Source organism: Plecotus auritus (assembly GCF_963455305.1).
Source record: "Plecotus auritus genome assembly, chromosome: 10".
Taxonomy (NCBI): Eukaryota; Metazoa; Chordata; class Mammalia; order Chiroptera; family Vespertilionidae; genus Plecotus; species Plecotus auritus.
The window spans coordinates 31149161-31173686 of NC_137785.1; the positions used below are offsets into that span (position 1 = coordinate 31149161).

A 24526-nucleotide genomic window follows, 5' to 3' on the forward strand; every position below is an offset into this window, starting at 1 on the left:
TTCCCCAAGCTTCTGTCCAAGTCCTAGCCATTCCTGTAGCAGGACAGCCCCAGCTACGAGGCAGGCGGCCATCCCTGAGGAGGCGGGGAGCGGGGGGGGGGGGGGGGGGGGGCGAGGGGAGTGTAGCTCAGCCCCGCCCCAGCCCCCTGCAACTCGACCTTAGCTTCAACCTAGCTTCAACCCCCAGCTCTGACGTCTCGGAAAATTCCCCCCTGCCCAGGCCCCCAGGGGAGGGGATGCATGGTATGAAATGAGGCTGAGACCCCCAGATGGGGGCAGAGGAACCCACCAGAGGTGAGCCATCGTGAACTGGGGACTGGAGGTCTGGACTACTGGGTCTGAGGAAAAAGAGGGCTGAGGTCCCTCACTCCTGGTATGAGCAAAAAGGACACGAGGTCAAGATTCCAGGGACCTGGGGAAGAAGGGAGCAGAGGCCTGAATTACTGTGTCTGAGAGAAGCAGGCTGGGGCCCAGACTGCAGGGTCCCTCAGTGTCACCAGCTCACTCTGTGCCTTTCCTCCCCCTGCCCAGCATTCACAAGCATCCATGGACTTGTGGAAGTGGGATGAAGCATCACCACAGGGAGTGCCCCTGGGAAACAGACTGTCAAGGCTGGGTAGGTTTGTGGGGCTGAACTGTGTGTGTGTGTGGCGGGGGGGGGAGGATGCCCAGATGGGGGGCCACCGCTAACCCTAACCAGCTCTAATCTGATTGCCTGCAGAAGGAGCTGAGCTTGGCTTCTGCTTCCCTGAAGTGGCACTCCAAGGGGACATACTGACAGAGGAGACATGCTGGAAAGGTGTTTATGAGCTGAGCCCCCTGAGTGCTGAGGAAGGTTAGGTCTGAGGAGGAAGGGGGCGTGCCTGGACTCCTGGTGTTTAGTGGGGAGAGGGCTGCAGGCTTGAACTCCTGAGGTTGAAAGAGGAGGGGGCTGGGTCCTGAGACCTAGGTCTGAATGAGTAGAGGCGGGGGGTAATAAGGACTCTCAGTCCCTGACAAATAAAGACTACTGGGTGAGTGGTTGAGGGGTTCTCTAGTCACTGCTCACACTCTTCCCTAAACTCAGCTGCATCTTTACCCCTCGCAGGACTGCCACAGCAGGCCTGGAGCTCCGCGTCGCCGCACCCAGAAACTCCATGGGGGGCGGGTGAGTGTGTGCGGAGAGGCAGGGAAGGAGTCTGGGGTCTTCCACCGTGGCTGAATTTTAGCTTCCATGATTTTTTGAGGGAGAATGGAGATAGGACTGGGGACGCTTGTGTCCTCCACGTGGCCCGGCCCCGTTCCGGGAGCCAGGGGCCTCAGGCGCCAGGGCCGAGAGCTCTGATTTCTAGAACTCCCGAGGGAGCCAGGGAGCGGGACACCTGGCCTCCCCTCATTTCGGGTCCGTTCCTCCTCGCAGAGCACGCCTCTCAGGCTCTTTCGTGGTCAGGAGACTGGATACAACGGGGATGCACCGGTTGGGACGCGTGGAGCCGAGTCTCGCCGGCGCTGGGCCCCGCACCCTTCGCTGAGTCTCCAGGGGTCGCGGGCCAGAACACTGCTACCTCCGCAGGAGGGACCCACTCGTGGTCGCGCGCCCCCGCCCCCGCTAGCTCCCCCCGCCGGGACGATCCTATTGGCTCCGACGGCGCCACGTACTGGAGCCACGGCCTCTGCGAGGAGGAGCGGCGCGCCGACTACATTTCCTGGGGTGCGCCTGGGGGCTCGGACTGTCCCACCTCCTGGGACTCAGGGCTGCATACGGCTTGCACCGCCTCTCCAAAGGAGTACCAGAGTTCAGATCTCACCACTTCCTCCGAACCGAAGCAGCAGTTGGACCGCGCAATTTTGGCTCGTTACCCCAAAACTAACCCCCGAGGTGAGAGGAGCGGGAGACTTGGTCCGGAGGGAGCGAAGCTGGAGTCTGGGGAGGCGGGCCTGGACGCCGAAGGGGTGGGGACCCAGGAAATTGGCGGAGAGGGGGCGGGACTTAGGTGCCTAAGACCTCACTCCTGAGTCCGAAAGGAGTAAGACGCTGGTAGTCTTCTAGGGAGCAAGGGACGAAGACCTCAGCTCCTGAATTAGATGACAGGCCTCAGAGGTGGGCACCCAAACTCCTAAATCTCCGAGATGGGGCCGGAGGCTGACTCTTGGGTCCCTTATATGGAGGAATTTGGACTCGCTGGTCCCCAAGGAGGAGGGGAACCGGACTCCTAGGTCCCGATTTGGGAAACCTGGACCCTTGGACCTTCGAGGTGAGGGACCCCAGGCTCCTGGGTCATCGAAATGACCTGGACCAGGGCCCGAAAACCTGAGTATTCACCTGCCGCCCCCCGCAGGTCCCATTCAGCTGTGGCAGTTTCTCCTGGAGCTGCTCCAAGATGAGGCGCGTAGCAGCTGCATCCGCTGGACAGGCAACAGCCTGGAGTTCCAACTGTGCGACCCCAAAGAGGTGGGGCAGCCTCCCAGACCCGCCCAGTCCGGCCCTAGTCTCCTCTAGTTCAACTGAGCGCCACCATTCATTTTGCCTAGCTCTTGGGCCCGCCCCAGCATGCCCTCACCTCAACCCCACTCTGCCCGACCTAACCTGTGTCCGGACTTCACCGGAACCCTGCCCATCTATTGCTAAGCCCCCCGGCTCCCACCTTCTCTGACTAAGCCCGGCCTTCGCCCTAGGTGGCGCGACTGTGGGGCGAGCGCAAGAGAAAACCTGGCATGAATTACGAGAAGCTGAGCCGAGGCCTGCGTTACTACTACCGCCGCGATATCGTGCGAAAGAGCGGGGGGCGCAAGTACACGTACCGTTTTGGGGGCCACGTGCCCGGCCTAGCTTATCCAGACAACGCTGGGGTCAGGGTCTGACAGGTAGCAGCAACCGAATAAAAATATCGGGTCAAACTTCCTTCGTGTGCTGTCCGCATCCTTCTCAATGATACTGACTAGACCCCTAGACCCGCTGGGGAGCCTGTGTGCACCCTCACCCACTCAACCCCTCCCCACCTGTGTGATCCTAAGACACACCATGACCAAAATAGACCCAGACCTAAAGACTTACTGTGTGCTCATTGTGTGATGAGACATTCAAAGGATTCTAACTCAGTACCCCATAGGCTCTACTGTGTGCCTGCCCTGTGCTGGAACTTGTAAAAAAATCAGACCCAATCACAAACTTTACCTACTCTGTCCCCCTTGAAAAGAGGACTGGGGCTCCAAAAAGGGCTTACTGTGTGCTCTCACAATGCTAGGGACTGGCAAGGAATTAGACCTAGTGCTTATCACCACCTCCCACTCCCCCCTCCCCCCACAAAGCCACCTACTCTTTCCCCACTGGGGAACATAGAACTCAGACCTAGACTCTAAGAAGAGCCTGCCCCATTCTGGGAACCACTGAGCCCCTAAAGAGAGTTTGCTGAGTGGTCCTGTGGACAATGCTGGTCAGCAGTGACTAAGGCAACTCTGGACCCTGCCTGCCCTTAAGGGAGATGGACTCATCACCAGACAGGGACAGCCCAGAGTGGTCAGGGCTGGGATAGGAAAACTCCAGGGTATGGAGGGACCCGAAAGGAGGAACTTTACCTTGCCTGGGGAAGAGGAGGTCAGGAAAGGCTTCCTGGAGGAAAGAAAGAAAACAAAAAAACAAAAAACACAGCTGATTTTAGAAGTCAGGCAAAGAATGTTCCAGGTAGAAGAAGCAGCATGGCAGAGGCCTGAAGGTAGATCTCATAGCACTGTTCAATAAACTGAAATATCACTGTGGTTGGAGAGGGGACCCTGGGTCAGTTCACAAAGAATCTGTGGGGCCATGCTAAGGAGCCTGGATTTTGTCCTGAGGTCACAGGGGAGCCATAGTGGGGTTAAGCATGGAAAGGATTTGGGCTTTAGGAAGATCTTGTTGAAGAAAGTGAATAAAGGCATATAAACAGGTAGTTCCACAAATAATTACAATGTTGATGAACACAGAATGTATAAGAAGCCACTGACCCAATAAGGCCTGGGCACTGCACCCAACACAGTATATGGGAGGGTTTGGAGGCCAGACCAAGAGAAGGATGAAAGCAGTTCTTTCCCACAGCTCCTTTGTCCAGTCCCCATTAGGCGCTTTATTCACACAAGAAATTCACTCCTTCAACAAATATTTATAGTGTACCTCCTATGTGCCAGGTGATATTTCAGGTGCTGGAGATACAATGGTGAATAAGACAAAAATTGCTCCTTACGATCTTCTATTACATTGAGGAAAACAAAAGAAGGTAAACACAATAAAAGAAAGGATGTCATGTCTGAGAGGATACATGCTACGGTAGGAGAAATAAAGTAGAGAAGGGAGATAGAGGCTGACAAGATGGCAACTTCAAATATTTAGTCTGAGAAGGGCTCACCAAGAAGGTGGCATTGGAGCAAAAAACAAGGAGGTGAGGCGGGAGCCAGCTGTGGAAAGAGTATTTCAGGCTAAGGAGTGACAAGTGCAAAGGCTCTTTGGAGGGAGCCAGTCCACATATTTAAGGGCCTTTGAGGCGGCCAGCTCCCAGGCTGAGGCAGTGAGAGAAGAAGGGTAGGAGATGTTGACTTAAAAAGGTAAACTGAGGCAAGCTCAAAAAATTAGTTTATTCAGGAATAGGAGAGGAATTCCAATTCAGGAAAGGCAAACTGTAGCAAACTACAGGCAAGTCCAAAGAGACAAAGGGAAGGTCAGCTTTTATTAGGTTTTAGGAAGAAATTAGGGAGGGTGGCTTTGAACAAAAGTCCATTGGAGGAGAACAAGAGTTTGAGGCTGCAGTGGTTTCTCACTGGCTGCAAGCGGTGGCTAGTGTGTTATTGTTGGGGCAGGGAGGGGTCTTTTTTTTCCCCTCTCTCTTTAGCAAGAGATAAAATTCCCATGTGAAAAATATCTCCTTTGAACTAGATGAAAAGTAACATTATCATAGACAAGAAGTTGAGAAACAGACCTTGTTAAAATAATTCTTGCCTGGGTGGCATGCGTGGCTGTGTTGAGAGTCGACCTATGAACCAGGAGGTCACATTTTGATTCCAGGTTAGGGCACATGCCCAGGTTTAGGTCTTTATCCCCAGTGGAGGGCATGCAGGAGGCAGCCTCTCTATGATTCTCACCATTGATGTTTCTACCTCTCTTTCCCTCTTCCTTCCTCTCTGATATTAATAAAAATATCTTATTTTTCTTTTTCATTAGGTGTGCATGAGAACTCTCCCTTCAGGATTTTCCAACTCCATTTTGAATAAGGTTTTATCAGTTTTTACAGAGATGAGGGTTAAAAGGGGGCGGGGGGGGGGGACTGTGTAGCTCCGTGGTCGGCAAACTGCAGCTCACGAGCCACATGCGGCTCTTTGGCCCCTTGAGTGTGGCTCTTCCACAAAATACCACGGCCTGGGCGAGTCTATTTTGAAGAAGTGGCGTTAGAAGAAGTTTAAGTTTAAAAAAATTTGGCTCTCAAAAGAAATTTCAATCGTTGTACTGTTGGTATTTGGCTCTGTTGACTAATGAGTTTGCCGACCACTGGTGTAGGTCATTTGCAAGGACTTTCGCTTTAGACTAAAAGTCAGACAAGACACCAGGGTAGGGCTCTAAGTTAAGGAAGGGGAATGATCTGACAGGTGTTAGCAGGGTCCCTCTGGCTGAGTGGACTTGATTGTGGAGGGCAGTAGGGAAGCCAGGAAGCCAGGGAGTGGGCTACTGTAATAGTCCAGGCTGGAGGTGCTGGTGACTTGAACCAGATGGCAGAAGATTCTGAGTACATTTTTAAAGGCAGAGCCAACAGAATTTCTAGATAGATCAGCTATAAGGCGTAAGAGAAAGATAGGCGTCAAGGACAACCGTCCAGAAGAATAGAGTTGTCAATTTCCCGAGATGGACCGGTTTCTGCCAGATCCTTCACAGAACCAGGTTTTAATTCTTAACCCCTCCTCTCCCTGATGCAGGACTGATTTCTGAGTCCTTAGCCACCCAAATCTTTCTGGGTTTGGAAGTGGAGTCCCGGCATTCCTCTTAACATGACAAATGATCCTGTGAGAAAGGCTGGTTCTTTTTCAATACCCGAACGATTGACCTCCTAATAATCATAAAGAGGGTATGGGTTGTCTTTTGTTCAAGGATGCATCCCAACCCTTACAAAAATACCTGGCATTCAACAAATAATACTTGCACGAAAAGAGTACTTCCGCCTGGGTATTTCCCGAGGCCCACTCTGGAGCCAGCAGCAGGACCCAAACAGAATTTCTTTCTCCAGGTAAAGCCAAGAAAGTGATGAGCCTGTAACCAGTCGGTACAAGTTCATGATTGGGCCTGGAGTGTTGATGAACAGCTATCAGCCCAAAAGAAGATTGGGGCTCTCATGAATGGGCGTAGTCTTACTAGCCTCAGGGACCGCCTTTCCAAGGGCGCTCTAGCCGGGTGAGAGATTCACATATCCCGCCCGGCTTCCGGCCCGTTTTAATTCCGCTTCCGGTCAGACGGAGGAGTCTTTTTGCTGAGGTCACATTGAGCTGCGAGCGGCTTCAGGGGCGTCTTTAGGTGAGTGCCGAGGGTTCGGGTACCCGGCATCCCATCCTGGGGGACTGAGCAACCGGACCCTAGCTTCCCCGAGAACGAGGTGAGGTTTCCGGACGGCGGTGTTCGGCCTCCTGCGGGGGCCTGGGGCTCTGTTGTGTTAGTAGTCATAGCTAACATTTAGTTCTCCCTTAATGCCGGGCAACATTCCAAGTGGCTTACAGTAATTCATTTAGTCTCCTCCCCCCCCCCCCCCCCCCCAGCCTGTAATTGTCCCTTTTGACAGTGAGGCAACTGAGGCTCAGAGGTATTAAGCTACTTAGCCAGCGACCATGATTTGGACTCTGGTTTGGACTGCGGTGCCCTTAATCCTTGGGCCACAGGCGTGGGTCCCCGCAGTTTGCCAGGGCCGCAGCCTAGCTCCCTGGTGTCTGGCCCCTCCTCTCCCCTTGGGCGTTGGAGGGGTCACAGTGTCATCCGGATCCACCCTCACCCAAATAGCGGGTCAAGATCTCCTCCCAATTTACTGTCCCAGATCCCTACCACTATCTTGGATCGCTTCAATTTAATACTGGCTTGCTCACCTCAACGTAAACCCAGGACTCCTCGAAATCTCTGGATAGTGGCAGTTTCTCTCAGGTTCCCTGGTGAAAACTGTGTGTCACCTCATAAGAGACATTGTACCAGAGGTTTTTTAACCCTGTTTCTACAGAATCTATAGAATTCTAGTACTCCAGTGGGTGGGTGGGTGGTAGGGGGGGGAGGGATTACATCTGCATTTTTACTGACCTCTAATTGAAATGTAGCATTTGCTTCAGTTAGGCATGGAGGCAACAACCTCAGGAATATTAGCATCTGTGACTTTGTCAGCAATCAAATGGTTGCAGATAGCACAAAATATTTTTACATGATTACTTCAAAACTGTAGTACTTTTTTAAAAAATATATTTTATTGATTTTTTACAGAGAGGAAGGGAGAGGGACAGAGAGTTAGAAACATCAATGAGAGAGAAACATCGATCAGCTGCCTCCTACACACCCACTACTGGGGATGTGCCCAGAACCAAGGTACATGCCCTTGACTGGAATCGAACCTGGGACCCTTGAGTCCGAAGGCCAACACTCTATCCACTGAGCCAAACTGGTTAGGGCCAAATAAAACCTCAGCTACATATAGAGGAAGGAAGAGGGAGAGATAGAAACATCGTGATGAAAGAGAATCATTGATCGGCCGCCTCCTGCACGCCCCCTACTGGGGATCAAGCCCGCAACCCAGGCATGTGCCCTTGACTGGAATCGAACCTGGGACCCTTCAGTCCACAGACCGATGCTCTATCCACTGAGCCAAACCAGTCAGGGGTGTGCAATTTTATAATGCACTTAAACACATGCTAAGAAAGGGATCACTAGACCCCTCTGAAGAGTTAATGGCACCAAAGACATCAAGAATCTCTGCATTGTACATTATGTTAATGATTGAGTGCAGCTCCACCACTTGTATACTGTGTGACCTTGAGAAGTCATTTAGACACTTGTCTGAGAAACAGTGACAGTAATAGTTCTTACTTTTTATTAGACTGGCTGCAGGAGTAAAGCTGTAGGAGTGTAGGACAGCACCTGGCCTGTAGTAAGCGCTCAATGCGTGTTAGCTAGTGTTATTTTGTGACAGATAAGGCCTAATTTTACCAAGGAGTTGGCCCTCCCTCCAAACCTTGCTGTCTTACACATTTAGACGTTTGGATTTGCTCTGTCCCTCATATCTGTGTGTGTATGTTGACAGGGAGGGGGTAGTGGCTTATTCACACCCAGCCCATCTTCCATATCTGGGGCCCCATTGGGCCTGGGTGGGCTGACATGGTCAGGTTCAGGCCCCATACAACCCCTGCTAACACCCATTCTCTTTGCCTCTAGGAATCAGCAACATGGCAGAAGACATCAAGACAAAAATCAAGAACTACCGGACTGCTCCTTTTGACAGCCGCTTCCCCAACCAGAACCAGACCAGAAACTGTTGGCAGAACTACCTGGGTAAGCAGGACATGGTGGTTGGGGAATGCAGATCTTCCCCTGTTCCCACACCTGAAGTTGCTCACCTCTTGCCTCCTGGGGGACCCACGAATCTCAGGCCTTTTTTATTTATGGACATCCTACCTCACAGGACCTAGGCTCCTTATCAACTGTGTTCAAGGTCTGGGCCAGTGCAATGGTTCCTACGTTGATTTCTTCTTTTAAAGATTTATTTGAGTTCATGGCTTGGATAGCTCAGTTGGTTAGAGCACAGCCTTGGGCAAACTACGGCCCGCGGACCGGATCCGGCTGTTCTATCCGGTTCTCTTGCTCTCCCCTCCGCTCCTTTACTTTGAATTTATATTAGTTCACACAAACACTCCATCCATGCTTTTGTTCCGGCACTCCGGTCCAGTTTAAGAAACAATTGTGGCTCTCGAGTCAAAAAGTTTGCCACCCCTGGTTAGAGCATCTTCCTGATATGCCAAGCTTGTGGGTTCGATCCTTGGTCAGGCAGATACAAGAAGCAACAAATGAATGCATGAACAAATGGAACAAATTGATGTTTCTCTCTCTCCCTCTCTCTGTCTCTCTTTCAAATCAATTTTAAAAATAAGATTTGTGTGTGTGTGTGTGTGTGTGTGTGTGTGTGTGTGTGTGTGTTATGGAACATATATACAGGAAGTACAGAATGTACAGCTAAATGAATAATTCTAAAGTGAACCCCTGTATAACTATAACCTGGATAAAAAAGTAGATGTTGCCTGAACTCTGAACTCTCCTGCCTACTGCACATCCTGTATTGAGCACAACACCCTGTTCTCCCCAGTAGAGATGTAACCCCACTGACTTTAGGCAATCACATTTTGGTTTTCTCGTCACATTTAGGTATACCTCTTTGTGAACTTTATAAATACTGTATGCATTCTTTTGTGTTGGATTTTTAAAAATATATTTTATTGATTTTTTTACAGAGAGGAAGGGAGAGGGATAGAGAGTTAGAAACATCGATGAGAGAAACATCAATCAGCTGCCTCCTGCACACCCCCCACTGGGTATGTGCCCGCAACCAAGGTACATGCCCTTGACTGGAATCGAACCTGGGACCCTTGAGTCCGCAGGCCGATGCTCTATCCACTGAGCCAAACCGGTTAGGGCATGTTTTGGATTTTTTAAATCAACAGTTCTGAAGATTCAGCTGTGCTATGACATGTAGTTTGCTCATTTTCATTGCTGTAAAGTTTTCCACACTTTATTCATGGTCATTTGTGTGGTTTCCAGGTTGGGGCACTTAGGAATAATGTTGCTATATACATTCTTAGAGGTGTAATCTGATGTCCATGTGAATGCTTTTCTCTCTTAAGGAATGTGCCCAGATGTGGAATACCTGGATTGATTGTTTTTTTAATTAATTGCTTACATTTATTTATTTATTTTTCATTGATTAGAGAGAGAGAGAAATATCAATTCATTGTTCCACTTATTTATGCATTCATTGGTTGATTCTTGTATGTGTCCTGACCAGGGATCGAATCTGCAACCTTAGCATATCGGAACGCTGTTCTAACCAACTCAGTTACCTGGCCAAGGCTAATTAACTGCTTACTTTAAAAAAAAAAAGTGGCCCTGACTGGTTTGGCTCAGTGGATAGAGTGACAGCCCGCGGATTCAAGAGTCCCAGGTTCGATTCCGGTCAAGGGCATGTATCTTGGTTGCGGGCATATCCCCAGTAGGGGGTGTGCAGGAGGCAGTAGATCGATGTTTCTCTCTCATCGATGTTTCTAACTCTCTCTCCCTCTCCCTTCCTCTCTGTAAAAAATCAATAAAATATATATTTTTTTTAAAAGTCTGTTTTTATTGATTTTTAGAGAGAGAGGAAAGGAGAGGGATAGAGAGATAGAAACATTGATGAGAGAGAATCATTGATTGGCTGCCTCCTGTATGCCCTCACTAGGGATCAAGCCCAAAACCTGGGTATGTGCTCTGATTGGGAATTGAACCAGTGACCCCTTTGTTATTGAGTTGATGCTCAACCACTGAGCCATATCAGCCAGGCTTAATTGCTTACTTTTAAAAACCAGATTTTCCCACGCCTATCTTCTTCTCTCAGACTCCAGCATTTTAGCATCAAGACTATCTTCCCCTTCCTTTGCTCTGGTTCTGGGTTTCCATTATCCCTACACATGCCCCTCATATTGCCCATCAGTCCTGACCCCAGAGTTTTGTTTTTTGTTTTTTTAACAAATAACCCATTTATTTATTTATTTATTTATTTATCTATCTATCTATCTATCTATCTATTTATTTATTTATTGTTGATCCTCACCCGAGGATATTTTCCCATTGATTTTTATAGAGAGTGGAAGGGCGAGGGAAAGACAGAGAGGGAGAAACATCAATTGGTTGCCTCCCATATATGCCCCAACCAGGGCCAGGGATAGAGCCTGCAGCTGAGGTACATGCCCTTGACTGGAATCAAACCCGGGACCCTTCAGTCCATGGGCCAATGCTCTTATCTGCTGAGTGAAACCTGCTAGGGCCTGACCCCAGAGATTTCCAGTTAAACAGCTGTTCTCTAGAGGTTGCAAAGTCAATTTAGTGACTTATATCTAACCCTTTTTAGTCCACTTGTAAGGGCATAGATTCTTTGTAAAATTGTGTGTGTGTGTGTATGTGTAACTGGTAAAAGGGTATTTCTGTGAGTTTTGTTAAAAAATGTGTTCTAGTCCTGGCTTGTTTGGCTCAGTGGGTAGAGCATTGGCCTGCGGACTGAAGGGTCCCAGGTTCGATTCCAAAAGGGCATATGCCCAGGTTGAGGCTCGATCCCCAGTAGGGGACGTGCAGGAGGCAGCCGATCAATGATTCTCTCTCATCATTAATGTTTCTATCTCTCTCTTTCTCTCTCCCTCCCTCTCTGAAATCAATAAAAGTATTTAAAAAAAAAAATGTGTTCTAGCCCTTTGTCTGAGCTGAACCTGAACCCCTTTTTTCAGACTTCCACCGCTGTGAGAAGGCAATGACTGCGAAAGGGGGTGATGTCTCTGTGTGTGAATGGTACCGGCGTGTGTACAAGTCCCTGTGTCCCATATCCTGGGTAAGTGACTCCTGTTGGGGCCCTTGGGATACAGGGGTGGGGTCTTAGGAGAGGGGAGTTTGGTGACTTGGTGGAAGGTCAGCTGCAAGAGGTGGAGGGAAGACAGGGCATCGCACTGTCATGGGACTTGTCCTTTTCTTCCTATAATTGCCTTCCTTTTCTTCTTTCACTGATACATTCAATAAGTCAGGGCTCTCAGCCAAGGTGACCAGAGCTGTCTTCTTGCTAAACCCATCATGCTCACGCACTCTATAGATATATACTCAGTGCTGCATTCCTGTCCCTGTGGAGCTCACCATTTCGTGCCATCCTGTCCTTTTTTATTGTGAATATTTTCAAATATACATAAAAGTAGGAAAATTCAGTGACTACAAAATATACCCATCACCCAAATTGAATAATGTCAAAATTTTTCCACATTTTCTTCATCTATCCCTTTTCCTTTTTGTCTTTCCTTTGTTGCTGAAGTATTTTGAAATGAATCCCAGCATGTCATTTCACCCCTCCTTACTTCAATGTGTATCTAAAAAATATGGACACTAAGGCAGTCAGTCCTTTTAGCCCTGATAACTGAAATTCTTTATTTTAATTAATTTGTTTTCATATGTTTTTATTGATTTTAGAGTGAGGGAGAGAGGGAAAAATTGATTAGCTGCCTCCTGCATGCCCCCTACAAGAGATTGAGCCTGCAACCCAGTCATGTGCCCTGACCGAATGGAACTGGTGAACTTTTGGTGTATGGGTCTATGTTCAACCAACTGAGCCACACTGGCCAGGGCTAATTTTATTGATTGATTTGAGGGTGGGAGAGAGATGGGGGTGGGGAGATCAATTTGTTGTTCCACTTATTTATGCATTCATTGGTTGCTTGTTGTATGTGCCCTGTCTGGAGATGGAACAACATTAGCACTTGATGGCCTCTTTATGTTTTTAAATTGTGCTAATTGTCCATTTTGGCAGCAACAAAAGCAAAAAAAAAAATATTCACAGCACGCCCTAGCCAGTTTGGCTCAGTGGATAGAGCGTCAGCCTTTCGACTGAAGGGTCCCGGGTTTGGTTCCAGTCAAGGGCACATGCCTGGGTTGTGGGCTCCATCCCCAGTAGGGGGTATGCAGGAGGCAGCCAGTCAATGATTCTCTCTCATCATTGATGTTTCTATCTCTCTCTCTCTTCCTTCCTCTCTGAAATCAATAAAAATAAAAAAAATTTGCCGAAACCGGTTTGGCTCAGTGGATAGAGCGTCAGCCTGTGGACTGAGGGGTCCCGGGTTCGATTCCGGTCAAGGGCATGTACCTTAGTTGTGGGCACATCCCCAGTGGGAGGTGTGCAGGAGGCAGCTGATCGATGTTTCTCTCTCATCGATGTTTCTAGCTCTTTATCCCTCTCCCTTCCTCTCTGTAAAATATCAATAAAATATATAAAAATAAATAAATAAATAAAATTAAAAAAATTTAAAAAGCAAAATATTATATATATATATTCACAGCACGATTTCCTGAGATGTTAATAAGGAGTGAGGTTTAGGGGTAAACTGATTTCACATTCTCTCCTTTGTTTATGGCCTGAGAGACGCCTTTTTTCATGGTGATGTATCAGCATGAAAGGGTTGTCAGGACCTAAGTTTTTGTTCAACATTATATCTATGAACAACTTGGTCGAGAACCAAATTGTTTGACTACATCTGTGATTAACACTAGTATCCTACTCTTTATTCCATTTGGCATCTTTTTGCACTTGACTATGTCTTGGAGATCTATTTGTGCTGGAGTGTAGCTCAGCCTTACTTTTTTCACAGCTGCCTAGTATTTCTTCTTTCCTCTATTCTGACAAACATCATTGAATGTTGACTAGGTTTCCTGAAGCAGGGCATAGCCACTCTCTTGAAGTTCTGTACCTCACATATCTCCCCATGAACAGCCCTGCAGGAAGTTGGGGATTTTCCTGTGTGTTATTTTTCCTCCCCCCACCCCTTCAGTGGTTCAGCTTGTATCAGCTCATTCAGGACTGTGATTCTTTGTTTTTTTTTAAATATATTTTTATTGATTTCAGAGACGGAGAGAGAGAGAGAAACATCAATGATGAGACAGAATTACTAATTGGCTGCCTCCTGCATGCCTCACACTGGGGATGGAGGCCGCAACCCAGGCATGTGCCCTGAACGGAAGCCAAACTGTGACCTCCTGGTTCATGGGTGGATGCTCAACCACTGAGCCATGCCAGCCAAACAGCACAGTAATTCTTTTTTTTTTTTTTTTTAATATTTTATTGATATTTTACAGAGAGGAAGGGAGAGAGATAGAGAGCCAGAAACATCGATGAGAGAGAAACATCAATCAGCTGCCTCCTGCACACCTCCCACTGGGGATGTGCCCGCAACCAAGGTACATGCCCTCGACCGGAATCGAACCCGGGACCCTTCAGTCCTCAGGCCGACGCTCTATCCACTGAGCCAAACCGGTTTCGGCAAGTAATTTTTATCTTTCTGGTCACTGCTGGTTCCCCAGCTCCTGTAGGTACTGGGGTTATTTGTTGACTGACTGAAGAAATGAACAGGTAGGCAAAGTGAGAAAAATTAAGTCCACCCATCTGGTTTCCCCAGAGGAAGGGAGTAAGTAACACTGGCTTTCTTTCCACAGGTTTCTACCTGGGATGACCGCCGGGCAGAAGGCACGTTTCCTGGGAAGATCTGAACTGGGCATCCTCCATTCTTCTCCCAGGGAGGTGAAGGGGGGCCTGGGTACACCCCACCTTAGAATCCTGAATCATGGTTTAACTAATAATAAATACTTGTTGAAAAAATGTAAGACTGTGTATGTGTAAAGAGCTGGATTACTGGGCAAGAACCTGGGTTGGAAATAGTACCTGGACCAGTAAGAGGGGCTTCAGAGTGAGTATTTTTTAATTTTGTTTTGTTTTTAATTTTTGTTTTATCAAAATTTGACCACCTTTTCTGTGCCAGACAATAGAATGAATGATTATATGAAATAGCCTTAAGCGCTGTAGATGCTGAAGTTTATGTGTACTAGTATGTTCCCTTAATTGTCAGATAATTTTTTAAACTTTTCTTAGGTAATGAAAATAGTATAATAAAAACACATATGTGCTCGGCTGGTGTGGCTCAGTGGTTGAGTGTTGACCAGTGAACCAGGAGGTCACAGTTTTATTTCCAGTCGGGGCATATGCCCAGTTTGTGGGTTTGATCCCCAGTGTGGGTCATACAGGAGACAGCTGATCAGTGATTCTCTGTAATCATTGATGTTTCTATCTCTCCCTCTCCCTTTCTCTCTGAAATCAATTAAAAAAAAAACAAAAAAAAGAAAAACAGAAAAAAGCACATATGTACCTCACCTAGCTTCAACAGTTAACAACAAATGACCAACTTCATCTTTAATTACTAGGTAATTTTAAAGTAAATCTTAGAGAGATCATAGTTTATTTAGAAATAAGTATATATATCTAACATAATCACACTATTATTACAGCTAAGAAAATCATAATACTTAATATCATCTGATAAGCAGTCTTCTACACAATGTGAAATTTCTGTGCTCTGGACCTCCTCTTTGATGTTGATTGTGGTGATGATTAAATGTCATTTAATTGGGCTGAATTAAGAAATGTTCTTTCTCAATGCCCTCAAAAGAATTGCCATACAAAAACAGCGCAAAATATCATCCATTAAACTTGTCAACAGGGAACTCCTAAGAGAGTGTTATTAGCTACAGCACTATGTTGTGGACAAATTGGTGTGTTTTTTAAGGCCACTCAAATGGTTGTGCAACAAACTTACCTGAAGGGTATTCAAATGCGCAGAAAGATGATTCTTTAAAAAAAAAAAAAAATGTTTTATTGGTTTTTTACAGAGAGGAAGGGAGAGGGAGAGTTAGAAACATCCATGAGAGAGAAACATCAATCAGTTGCCTCCTGCACTCCCCCTATTGGGGATGTGCCTGCAACCAAGGTACAATGCCCTTCACCAAAATCGAACCTAGGACCCCTAGGGCCCTTGAATCCGCAGGCCGGTGCTCTATCCACTGAGCCAAACCAGTTAGGGCAGATGATTCTTGTATTGAGAAAAATGGCCCTAGGGAGGAATCTGCAATGGCTGCCTATGAGGAGGAGGGGCTTTCTTTAAACGGGACACTTACCCATAAATAGGGACTTCTAGAGGCTGTAGAGCAAGCATGTCAAACTCAAAGGCTAACATGGGCCAAATAAACAAGGTTAAGTTTATGTGGGCCACAAAAAATCAAGCTTTAATTTTCATAGAAATGTAGGTTTATTTCTATAGAGGCATGCTGAATACAAAGGGCTGAAATAAATGAGTAATCGTTAACATAAAATAATAGAACATTTTAATAAAAATTAATATATTTTTCTTGAACATTAACTTACCAGGCACTGAATAACTGCACAAATTAATAAGTGTAATGCCAATAAATCTTTTTTTTCACGTTTACCTTTTTTTTCCCAATTTCTTTATTGATTTAAGTTATTACATATGTGTCCCTATCCCCCCATTACCCTCACTCATCCCCTCACCCCCCTGTTGTCTTTGTCCATTGGTTAGGCCTATATGCATGCATACAAGTCCTTTGGTTGATCTCTCCCTAAACCTATTTTCCTTGTTCCCCGAAAGTGAAATATTTCACTAATGACCTGACAATCGGCTGCTAAAATATTTGCTGCTAGTATTAGTGGAGGGAAATGGTGCACCTGCACTTAAGGCGCATAAGGGAAATGAATGCAACACGATTATAGTAATCAGTCATTAGTGAATGTTGTAGTTCTTTATTAATAACTAGAGGCCCAGTGAACATTGTGCACGGGATGGGGGGGTCCCTCAGCCCGGCCTGCACCCTCTCCAATCTGGGAACCCTCAGGGGATGTCCAACTAACGGCTTAGGGCCGCGAGGAGTGGGCCTAAGCCGCAGTCTGGCCTCCCTCTGCAGGAGGTGACCAGGCTGATCAGGGGAAGGCGCCACCCCCATCACCCCGCTGCTGCTGCTGCCACTGCCGGCCACCACAGCCACCAAGGTGTTTTCATCAACATGGACTCCAGTCTCTTCACCACAAAAAAATGACAACTTTTTTTTAAAATATATTTTTATGGATTTCAGAGAGGAAGGAAGAGGGAGAGAGAGATAGAAATATCCATGATGAGCCCTAACCGGATTGGCTCAGTGGATAGAGCATCAGCCTGTGGACTCAAGGGTCCCAGGTTCAATTCTGGCCAAAGGCATGTGCCTTGGTTGCGGGCACATCTCTAGCAGGAGGTGTGCAGGAGGCAGGTAATTGATGTTTCTCTCTCATCGATGTTTCTAACTCTCCCTCTCCCTTCCTCTCTGTAAAAAATCAATAAAATACATTTAAAAGAAAAAAAAAGAAATACCCATGATGAGAGAGAATCATGGATCGGCTGCCTCCTGCAAGTCCCTCACTGGGGATCCCGCCCACAAACTGGGCATGTGCCCTTGACCAGAATTGAACCTGGGACCTTTCAGTTTGCAGGCTGATGCTCTATCCACTGAGCCAAACAAGCTAGGGCTAAAAATGACAACTTGTTTAGGCATTTTCAAGATGTGTCTTTCATAGGATATGACATTTCTTTCCTTTTTTTTTTTTTTATCCTCACCTGAGGATATTTTTCCATTAATTTTTAGAGAGCGTGGAAGAGAGGGAAAGACAGAGAGAAACATCAATGTGAGAGGGACACTTCAATTGGTTGCCTCCTGCATGAGCCCTGACCTGGGCCCCGGCCAGGGAGGAGCCTGCAACCTAGGTACATGCCCTTGACCAGAATCGAACCCAGACACTGCGGTTGGCAGGCCGAGGCTCTATCCACTGAACCAAACCGGCTAGGGCAGGATATGACATTTCTTAGTCCTCCAGCAGCGGACCTTCGTTTTTTCCTCCAGGAGTGTGGTGGAAAAACCCCTGATCACCTTCTTGGATTCTTATTACCCAAGTTACCAAGAACACTGCCCGCCACGGCTAGCAGGCAGGCCCTGCTCCACGTTCTCCGTGGGCCTGCTCTGCCCTGCTCTCTGCGGGCCCTGCTCTCTGCGGCCCTGCTCTACCCTGCTCTCTGCGGGCCCTGCTCTGCCCTGCTCTCTGCGGGCCCTGCTCTCTGCGGCCCTGCTCTACCCTGCTCTCTGCGGGCCCTGCTCTGCCCTGCTCTCTGCGGGCCCTGCTCTCTGCGGCCCTGCTCTACCCTGCTCTCTGCGGGCCCTGCTCTGCCCTGCTCTCTGCGGGCCCTGCTCTGCCCTGCTCTCTGCGGCCCTGCTCTACCCTGCTCTCTGCGGGCCCTGCTCTGCCCTGCTCTCTGCGGGCCCTGCTCTCTGCGGCCCTGCTCTACCCTGCTCTCTGCGGGCCCTGCTCTGCCCTGCTCTCTGCGGGCCCTGCTCTGCCCTGCTCTCTGCGGGCCCTGCTCTGCCCTGCTCTCTGCGGGCCCTGCTCTGCCCTGCTCTCTGCGGGCCTGCGCCATTCGTGGCTTGCCTCACCGTGCAGCAGTCGCCTCTTGTCCACCTGCTCAGGCAGCCTCCTCCTGAGTGGTCGTGACTGTTACGGTGTCCTGGCTAATTTGCATATTATCTCTCTCTCTCTCTCTCTCTCTCTCTCTCTCTCTCTCTCTCTCTCTATATATATATATATATATATATATATATATATATATATATATAAATATATATATAACAGGATATAGTAAAAATTAAGTTACGAAATTCTTATTAAAATGATTCTTACATACTGTTATTGACTGGGGTACAAAAATATTCATTGTGGGCTACATGCAGCCCATGGGCCAAGAGTTTGACATGCTTGCTGTAGAGCTTATGGCATGCCTTGGAAAGAACAAAGAGCTTAAAGGAACATGGTGGTGGTAGCCTGGCTGGTGTGGTTCAGTGGTTGAGTATCAATCTATGAACCAGGAGGACATGGTTCAATTCCCAGTCAGGGCATATGCCTGGGTTGCAGGCTTGACCCCCAGTAGGGGGTGTGCAGGAGGCAGCTGATAAATGATTCTCTCTCATTGATGTTTCTGTCTCTCCCTCTCTCTCTCTCCCTCTCCGAAATAAAAAACATATTATTAAAAAATAAATAATAGAAACATGGTGAAAATTTCAAATGAAACATGACATCCAGTGAAAAGTCAAGATGTAGGACTTCCCTGACCCCAATCACCTAATTCTGTCCAGAGGCTGCCACCAATAGCAGTTTCCCATGCATTCCTCTAGAGATAGCTCATCTAAAAGTGTTTATAAATACATTTTGTAAGTGTTGGTGTTTATTATTAATCATTATTTATTGTTGTTGTTAACAAGGAGCTTGTAATCTAAGCATGCTCTAGAAGAGCAGCTTTCCACTCTCTGATGGCAGCCCACAGAAACGTACATTCCCAATACACGAATGCACAGCACATAACTGAAACAAACTTTCATGAAACAATGCTTGCCCTTTCTAAGGAAATGTGTCCTGGTGTTTTTCATTGTTTCACACCCATGAAGTTGATTTTGTGACACACCACTGTGGGGAGCTGGAGAACATTGTTCCGTCTCCACCCACTCCCACTTTAGCCCCCTTCTCCAGCTTAGACGGGTACATGTAGCTGAAACATCCTTACTGAGTTCCCTGATTTCTTCTCTGGAGACGTGGGAGGTGGGAAGCTGCATATGAAATTCATGTCTTCAGCTCCAGGTGTTATTTTCACCAGAGGTGAGACCTTCCTTCCCTTTCACAGAGTTGCTGCTTTAACAAAGCAGGATTGTCACCAGGCCCATGTTGGCAGGAGACTCTTAGTCTTTAGATGAAACTTGTTTCCCAACTTGTTCCTCCCTTCTCCCATTCCTTGGCTTTCTGGAAGATGGTGCCTTTGCCTGTGACTGTGACAGAAAGTGGTCTGTTATTTTTCTTTTTTTGAAGATTTTATTTTTATTGAGAGGGAGAGGGAGAAAGGGGGAAACATCAATGTGAAAGCAAAACATCAATCACCTGCCTCCTGCACACCCCCTATCAGGGATCGAGCACACAAGCCACCCCAGGCATGTGCCCTCACTAGGAATTAAACCAGCAACCGTATGGTGTACAGGACAATGCCCAACCAACCAACTGAGCCAAAGAGGTCTGTTCTTGAGTGCTGTTGCAGAGTTGACTGGGATACAGTTTGGGGCAGTGTCCATGTTCTCCAAGTGGTACCCAGTGCTATGGCGTGGCCTCAGCCTTCTCAAGTTATCCTTCACCTCCACTGTGAGTTTGAGGTCCACACACCTGCTCTCCTCCATCCTACACTCCTTCAGCTTCTGCTCCAGGCTGGCCAGGAATCCCTTGTCTGTACTTTTTTTTTTCTTAATTGATTAAGGTATTACATATGTGTCCTTATCCCCTCTTTGCTTCCCCCCTACACCCCTTCCTCCCACCCCTTCCCCCAGCTCGTGCCCTCACCCCCCTGGCGTCTGTGTCCATTGGTTAGGCTTACATGCATGCATACAAGTCCTTTGGTTGATCTCTTCCCCTTACCCCTCCCCTACCTTCCCTCTGAGGTTTGACGGTCTGATCGATGCTTCTCTGTCTCTGGATCTGTTTTTGTTCATCAGTTTATGTTGTTCGTTATATTCCACAAATGAGTGAGATCATGTGATATTTATCTTTCTCTGCCTGGCTTATTTCACTTAGCATAATGCTCTCTAGGCCCATCCATGCTATAGCGAATGATAGGAGTTCCTTCCTTTTTACCACAGCGTAGTATTCCACTGTGTAGATGTACCACGGTTTTTTAATCCACTGATCTGCTGATGGGCACTTAGGCTGTTTCCAAATCATGTGCTTGCCAGCTGTGAACCTGGCTTCTGGCTGAGCGGCACTCCCCACTGTGGGAGCACACTGACCACAGGCAGCCCAGCTTGGTGACAGGGATCCACTCCTTGTCCTCGTAAATTGTGCTGCTGTGAACATAGGGGTGCATACATCCTTTCTGATTGGTGTTTCTAGTTTCTTGGGATATACTAGTATTTCTAGAAGTGGGATCACTGGGTCAAATGGGAGTTCCATTTTTAGTTTTTTGAGGAAACTCCATACTGTTCTCCACAGTGGCTTATACTTTTTTTTAAAAGAAAATATGGAAGTTTGGTTTTTTTTAAAATGTTTTATTTTTATTGATTTCAGAGAGAGGAAGGGGGAGAGAGAGAGATTTAGAAACATCAATGATGGGAGAGAATCATTGATCGGTTGCCTCCTGCATGCCTCCTACTGGGAATCGAGCCCTCAACCCAGGCATGTATCCTGACTGGGAATTGAACCGTGAACCTCCTGGTTCATAGTTTGACACCTGTCCCGGTCAATTATTTTGTTTTGCAGAAGCAGCGAAGTTATATTCAAAGACTGATTATGTCTTTGGAAGAAGTAAAATGGTCTCTGTTTGAAGATGATGATCTTGCGTATAAGAAGTCCTAAGGACTCCGCCAAAAAAGTGTTAGAACGAATTCACAAATTCAGTAAAGTTGCTTTAACATCTTAACTTTGCATACAAAAACTCTACCCTTTTACTCCCCCTATTTTATATGTATTTTTAAATATATTTTTATTGATTTCAGAGAGAAAGGGAGAGGGAGAGAGAGATAGAAACATCAATGATGAGAGAAAATCATTAATCGGCTGCCTCCTGCACACCCCCACTGAGGATTGAGGTCACAATCTGGGCATGTGCCCTGACCGGAATTGAACTTGGGACACTTCAGTCCGCAGGCCGACGCTCTATCCATTGAGCCAAACCAGCCAGGGCTATTTTATATTTTTGATGTCATAATTTACATACTTTTTTAACAGGCTTAATTTACTTTTTCTTTTCTTTTCTTTTCTTTTTTTTTTTTTTGAAAAACACTTGTTTTATTTAACAAAAAACAACATACAAAGAAATAGGAACTAAATGGCCAAACTGCATAAAATAGCCAACATTTGCAACCAAGTCACCTCCCATATGACATCTCTTCCCCTGGTCAGGGCAGGGCAGGTGGACAGATGTGTGTCTTGTCCTCACATCACAAAAACATCTGTGCAACAGTCATATTGCTAACTCCATGACCATTGACAGAAAAGAAATTCTCTCTCCAGCTAAGGACATTTGTGTTGCTTCCCACTGAGAAGCCATTTTCAGTCCCTAGGCCATCCCCCATTCTCCCACCACAGGCCCAAGTCCCCATCCTTTGCCAATAGCTCCCCTAGCTATGGTGGAGGGGCAGCTGCCAGTCCTTCCCAGCCTCTGATGTCCTGGGGCAGCCTGGTGGTCACTTGGGTCTCATCCCTCATTTCCAGGGCCTTGGACTGAGGGGCTGGAAACAGGGCAGCTCCCCAGGGCCCAGGGTCTCCCCATCCCCGTGGGCCCACTGCTGCAGGTCCCAGTGAAGCCAGGACCCTGTCCTTGGGTGGAGAACTGTGGCCTAGTAGCCAAGTCACCTCCTCTGCCTCTTTTGTTCCAGGGAGAATAAGAGAGGCTGCTGAATTCCCTCCTAAGCAGGGCTGTGTCCCCAGGGACCAGCTGGACACCATATCCTGTTGGGGAAGTTCTCAGAAAGCTCAGCTTCCACTGGGTCAGGTCTTGTCCCTGGGTGGTACTCTGGAGCCTCATCACACACAGGTCATCAGGCTACAGCACAACATCTGAGCCCTGGCCTGGGGTCCTCAGGGCCCAGTGTGCTGCCCATGTGCCGGAGGTAGGTGGCATCGGAGCCACCCACCATGGACATGACCTGTAGGTTCAGTAAGCAGACTTAGCAGGGTCCACCTCCTGGGTGGTGCCCAGCTTCAACAGAATGGGCTCCTGTGGGAGCAGGATCTCTTTAAGAAAAATCTGCCATAGAAGATAGAGGCTTGGCCAGTGGGAGCAGGCAGGAACCCTCTCCCCCCAATCTCCAGGGAGGAATCCTGAGTCCAGTTAGCATCCTCAAAACCCTGGCCCGGGGTGCTACGTTTTGAGGGTTCAGCTCGGTGGGCATAAAGTACTGATCCAGGCCCACCTCTTCAGACTCATCAGTGTCTGACGCCAAGGTGTCTGACCCCCAGTCCCCAAACCCACCTTGTTCAAGCTTACCTACACCCTGCCACCAGCTGCACTCCATCCCCAGTGATAGCCCCTCAGGCCTGCCCAGGGGTGCTGCCTCAACTCAGGTCCCTGTCCTCATCTTCCCAGTCTCCCAACTCCAATGACTCTTTAAGGCTCAAAAATATGAGCTTAAAGCAAAGGAAGCAGATCCTTAGCTGGTTCCCATGTTGGAACTCATACATCCAGAACATGTGGAGGTGGGGCATGGTCTCTCTGCCAGGCTGCACACTGACCAGGCTGCACTTGGCCATGCTGCCTGCCTCCTGTGGGGTGGACAGCAAGGACAGGACTTGCTCAGAACTTTAGGGGGTCTGGCCTACAGGTGTTAGAGGGCCAGGGAACAGCTGGAGAGCCAGGGAGGAGGGGCAGGTGTTTCTTGTGCGGGGATTTGGGGTGGGAGGGACAAACTGGGTCCCAAATCAACAGGGACCTGCAGAAGTTGGGAAGGGTGAACTTCTGGAAATTTCTTTAGCTGATGTAATTGCTCTGTTCTCTGGAGTCCTGCTGGAGTCTGATGGAACCCAAGGGAATGTGATGGCACCAGCCGGGCACCTCCCTCCTCTGGGTGTCCCAGGGAAAGGCCACTTTATTTTCTTGTATGAAATGATGTGGCCACAGCTGGAGCCTGGGTCCTCTGCACAGAACTCTGGTGTGACTCTTTACAAGAGGGTCAGTGAATTCCTGATAGGGAGGCTTGGTGAACACGGTCTCTTTTTAGGAATCTGGGGTGAGATAGCTGTAGGTCTTAGAGATGGCAGCAAAGGTGGCCTTGGCGAAGTAGCCAGGGTGGCAGTGCAGCCCCTGGCTGAGGTATAGCAGTCGTCAATACCAGCCATGAGCAGCAGCTTCTTGGGCACAGGGGCCGAGACAATGCCAGTGCCCCTGGGAGCAGGAATGAGGCACACTAGTACAGATCCACTGCGGCCAGTCACCTTGCAAGGAACTGTGTGGGGCTTGCCAATCTTGTTTCCCCCGTAGCCTCGCCACAGGGACAATAGAGAGCTTGGCCGGGATGATGGCTCCACAGAATGCAGTGGCTACTTCCTTTGAGCACTTAACACCCACACCCACATGGCAACAAATGCCTTGAACCAGGTCCTCTGGCCAGCACATCTGCTTTTGCATGAGCATAATCTTCAAAACCTCATCCTTGACAGAAGCCCCAAGAAAAAGTCAATGGTCTCAGATTCCTTGATGGGCAAGGAGTGTAGCTAGATCCCCTCCAGAGACTTGATCTTCACGCCCTTGACCAGGCAGCCCAGCTTGATGACAGGGATCCACTCCTTGCCCTCCTTGCCTCCATGAGCTCCACAGCCCTGACCCCAGCCACAACCTCAGCCCCACCCCCTGCACCCGCCACCCATGCCCTGCCAAATCCTCCATGGAAGCCACTGCGGCTTCCTATTCCAGGGGCCCTGGGGCCTCCTGGGCCTCTAGGCCCTCCCACAGCATGAACGTCATCCGCCATTTGGTGTTTCCTCGGAAAAGAAGCATAGTTTATATCCTATCTAATAAAGAGGGAATATGCTAATTGACCATCACTCTGTCACAAAGATGGCTGCACCCAGAGCTGAGGCCAAGTTCCCATAAGGAGACTTAACAAGCAATCAGCAGGGACCTGAGGCTACGCCCTCCCCCACCCCCGTGGGGCTTGACAGGAGATCTCAGGCCATATCCCTACACCCAGCAGGGCTTAACAGGGCACCTCAGGCCGTGCCCCCCACCTGGCAGGGCTTGACAGGGGACCTCAAGGTGCGCTTCCCGTCCTGGTGCTGGGCTAGGGGACCTCAGGCTGCTCCCCCAGCTCCAGCACCAGGCCGGGAGACCTCAGGCCGTGCCCCCCACCAGG

General features: G+C 48.3%; 2 protein-coding genes and 1 pseudogene across 4 annotated transcripts; 2 read left to right on the forward strand and 1 right to left on the reverse strand.

Annotated features, from left to right (window-relative positions):
* Positions 1-546: 546 nt before the first annotated feature.
* On the forward strand, positions 547-2847 carry ETV2 (ETS variant transcription factor 2; the record flags this gene model as incomplete). Its single annotated transcript, XM_080645959.1, has 4 exons — positions 547-616; positions 722-799; positions 2319-2431; positions 2656-2847. The coding sequence occupies 4 exons, from the start codon at positions 547-549 to the stop codon at positions 2839-2841; spliced, it is 447 nt and encodes a 148-aa protein (XP_080502085.1). The 3' UTR covers positions 2842-2847.
* A 3506-nt stretch (positions 2848-6353) lies between these two features.
* On the forward strand, positions 6354-14687 carry COX6B1 (cytochrome c oxidase subunit 6B1). Of its 2 annotated transcripts, none has more exons than XM_080645960.1 (4): positions 6354-6505; positions 8393-8509; positions 11482-11582; positions 14219-14687. In XM_080645960.1, the coding sequence occupies exons 2-4, from the start codon at positions 8404-8406 to the stop codon at positions 14270-14272; spliced, it is 261 nt and encodes an 86-aa protein (XP_080502086.1). In that variant the 5' UTR covers positions 6354-6505; positions 8393-8403; the 3' UTR covers positions 14273-14687. The 2 variants fall into 2 exon arrangements, with proteins under 2 accessions (XP_080502086.1, XP_080502087.1); XM_080645961.1 differs by having other exon boundaries at positions 6430-6584.
* An 8576-nt stretch (positions 14688-23263) lies between these two features.
* Positions 23264-24145, reverse strand: LOC308235969 (small ribosomal subunit protein uS5-like; annotated as a pseudogene). Its single transcript has one exon. The product of its transcript is annotated as a small ribosomal subunit protein uS5-like (transcript).
* Positions 24146-24526: the final 381 nt, after the last annotated feature.

Bases quoted from the DNA above. Each gene is read 5' to 3' on its own strand.
- COX6B1 (XM_080645960.1), top strand. From the start codon at position 8,404: ATGGCAGAAGACATCAAGACAAAAATCAAGAACTACCGGACTGCTCCT. The intron at 8,510-11,481 runs GTAAGCAGGACA...CCCTTTTTTCAG, and splicing joins CTGTTGGCAGAACTACCTGG to ACTTCCACCGCTGTGAGAAG. The intron at 11,583-14,218 runs GTAAGTGACTCC...TTCTTTCCACAG, and splicing joins CCCTGTGTCCCATATCCTGG to GTTTCTACCTGGGATGACCG.